Genomic DNA, 2,321 nt, shown 5'->3' on the forward strand with positions numbered 1-2,321 from the left:
GGGTGTCGCTTGACTAGCCTCGTTGCGTTGCTCATGAACTTCTTTCTCTTGACTCGGTACAACATCACTTTCATCCTCTACTATTACCTCTTCAAGAAGCTTCTCAACCTCACCTTCACTCCCCTCTTTCTCAACTTCCGGGCTTTCATTCACCTCACTAGGCATCTTAGGCCCCTCATAATTTGCTCCGGATCTCAAAGTAATGGCCTTGGCATGCTCGTGAATCACGGGTTGGCTTGGAAATTTAGTAGAGGGGGAAGTGGTGTTGCTTACTTGTTGGGCAATTTGAGCAAGTTGGGTCTCATTTTGTTGTGATCTTGCATTTGTTGTAAGGAAGAGTGAATATCCCCAAATTTCTTATCATTATCGGTATTGGTCTTGGTTTGTTGGCAAGGAAAAGTTGGAGTGTAGACTCAAGTGATGAAGGCTTTGGTTGGTTAGGCTCAAAGGGTGGTCTTTGTTGTGGTTGGTTGAAACCGGGTGGTCGGAAGTTGGATGTGTAGTTGTTGTGATTTTGTGGTGGAGGGTGTTTCCATGATCCTTGAGAGGGGTTGTTCCACCTCCCTTGGTTGTTGAAGTTTGAAGGCCCCTCTTGCCTTGCACCAACCCATGCGACATGTTCCGTAGATCCTCCACAATAAGAGCTTGCATGATCGGTACCCCCACAAATTTCACAAGAGAAAGCTTGGGAAGGTGGTTGGCTTGGGGATGCCAAGTTAACCTTCTCGAGTTTCTTAGCTAGAGTGTCTAGCTTGGCATGGATATGATCCATAGCATCTACATCATACTTCCTTTTGCCACTAGCCTTCTTGCTTGTAGACCTTGTGTTCCCCCAAGAGTAATGCCTCACAACCTCCTCTATGGCGGGCTCAATGTTATCAACCGGTAGTTTGGTGAGTTGACCCCCCGCTCCGGAATCAAGACTAGCTCTAGTCATAGGAAGCAACCCATCATAGAAGCTTTGCATCAACATCCATTGACTATACCCATGGTGCGGACACGATCTTCGGAGGTCTTTGAACCTATCCCATGCCTCATTCAAACTCTCATCCTCATCTTGTATGAAATTAGAGATCTTCCTCCTAGCCTCGGAAGTCTTCTCTTGAGAATAAAACTCATCAACAAAAGCCGCCGTCACTTGTGCCCAAGTTGTCAAGGAATCGGGAGGAAGAGACTGTGACCACTTCTTGGCCTTCCCCGTGAGAGAGAAGTGAAAAAGATTAAGCCTCACGAACTCTTGATTAACATTATTTTGCTTGACCGTGGCACAAAGCTCAAGAAAGTTCGCCAAATGGTCAAGTGGACACTCATGAGAAAATCCTCCATAAGGCTCTTGCTTGATCATTCTAATCAAATGTAGAGAGAACTCAAAGTTAGCGGTAGTTGCCGGCCTTCGTATCCCACTTTTGAGCTCAAATGCTTCGGGGTGACCATAGTCCCTCAAATCTCTTGGAGGGGGTGGACCCTCCGCCATGATACTAGAAGTAGAAGAACTGGATTGATCTTCCTCAAATACCTCCCCCTGTTGCTCCTCACTAGTAGCTAGCACCCTTGGTTCCCGAAAATCTCCTCAACTCCCGTAGAGTGCCCTCAAGATTATGGTCGATTGGAAGCAAATGATCACTTCGTAACCTTCTTGACATGCAAACACAAAAGCTAAAGGGAGAGATTAGCAACACAAAGGTTTACCACCAAGTAGCAAGCAACCAATCGGTAACCAAAGAAATATAAAAATGGAAAAGGGAGGGGAATAGAGTTGACTTAGACTCAAAAATCACAATTCAATGCAATGTAATCCGTTGCTCCCCGGCAACGACGCCAAAATTTTGACACGGTCGTTGCACGTGCCAAATTAAATACCTAACTTAGCCTAATATAGGGTAAGAAAGGGTCGAATCCACAAGGAAGCAAAGATTAATCAAGGGTTGAATGTGATTTAGCGAGCTAAGACTATTTTTTGGGGGTTTTTGAAATTAGTGAACAACTAAGAAATTAGGAACTAAGAAGCTAACAAATAGATTAAATATCCGAATAAACTATATTAAAAGGACACTAGGGATAGGGGATTCACGAGCTAATAATTATCAACCAAATCGTCAAGCCAAGGGGATTCAATAGGGTCAATTAGGGGACTCGATCACTCAAATGCTTCCCAATTACTCTCTCGAGCTAATTAGGAGGACTTAATCAACCGATTTTACCTATTCTTATGGTAAAATCGATTAATCAAGTATTTCCACAACTCATAGTGATCCAGACGAGGTCCTAGGGAGTCAAACACCTATTCTCATGGTGAAGCCAACCTATAATCTAGCTAAAGG

At 44.2% G+C, this 2,321-nt stretch overlaps 1 protein-coding gene and 1 non-coding gene across 2 annotated transcripts; one reads left to right on the forward strand and one right to left on the reverse strand.

Annotated features, from left to right (window-relative positions):
• Nucleotides 1-301: 301 nt before the first annotated feature.
• On the reverse strand, nt 302-1,474 carry LOC130591399 (uncharacterized). The gene has a single exon (XM_057394706.1). It carries the CDS (start codon nt 1,472-1,474, stop codon nt 302-304), a length of 1,173 nt encoding a protein of 390 aa, XP_057250689.1.
• Nucleotides 983-1,089, forward strand: LOC125498150 (small nucleolar RNA R71). The gene has a single exon (XR_007274916.1). It is a non-coding gene; the product is annotated as a small nucleolar RNA R71 (small nucleolar RNA).
• Nucleotides 1,475-2,321: the final 847 nt, after the last annotated feature.

Source organism: Beta vulgaris, chromosome 5, assembly GCF_026745355.1.
Source record: "Beta vulgaris subsp. vulgaris cultivar EL10 chromosome 5, EL10.2, whole genome shotgun sequence".
In the NCBI taxonomy this organism is placed as follows: Eukaryota; Viridiplantae; Streptophyta; class Magnoliopsida; order Caryophyllales; family Amaranthaceae; genus Beta; species Beta vulgaris.

Coding starts and splice junctions, on each gene's coding strand:
- LOC130591399 (XM_057394706.1), bottom strand. CDS start 1,474: ATGGCGGAGGGTCCACCCCCTCCAAGAGATTTGAGGGACTATGGTCAC.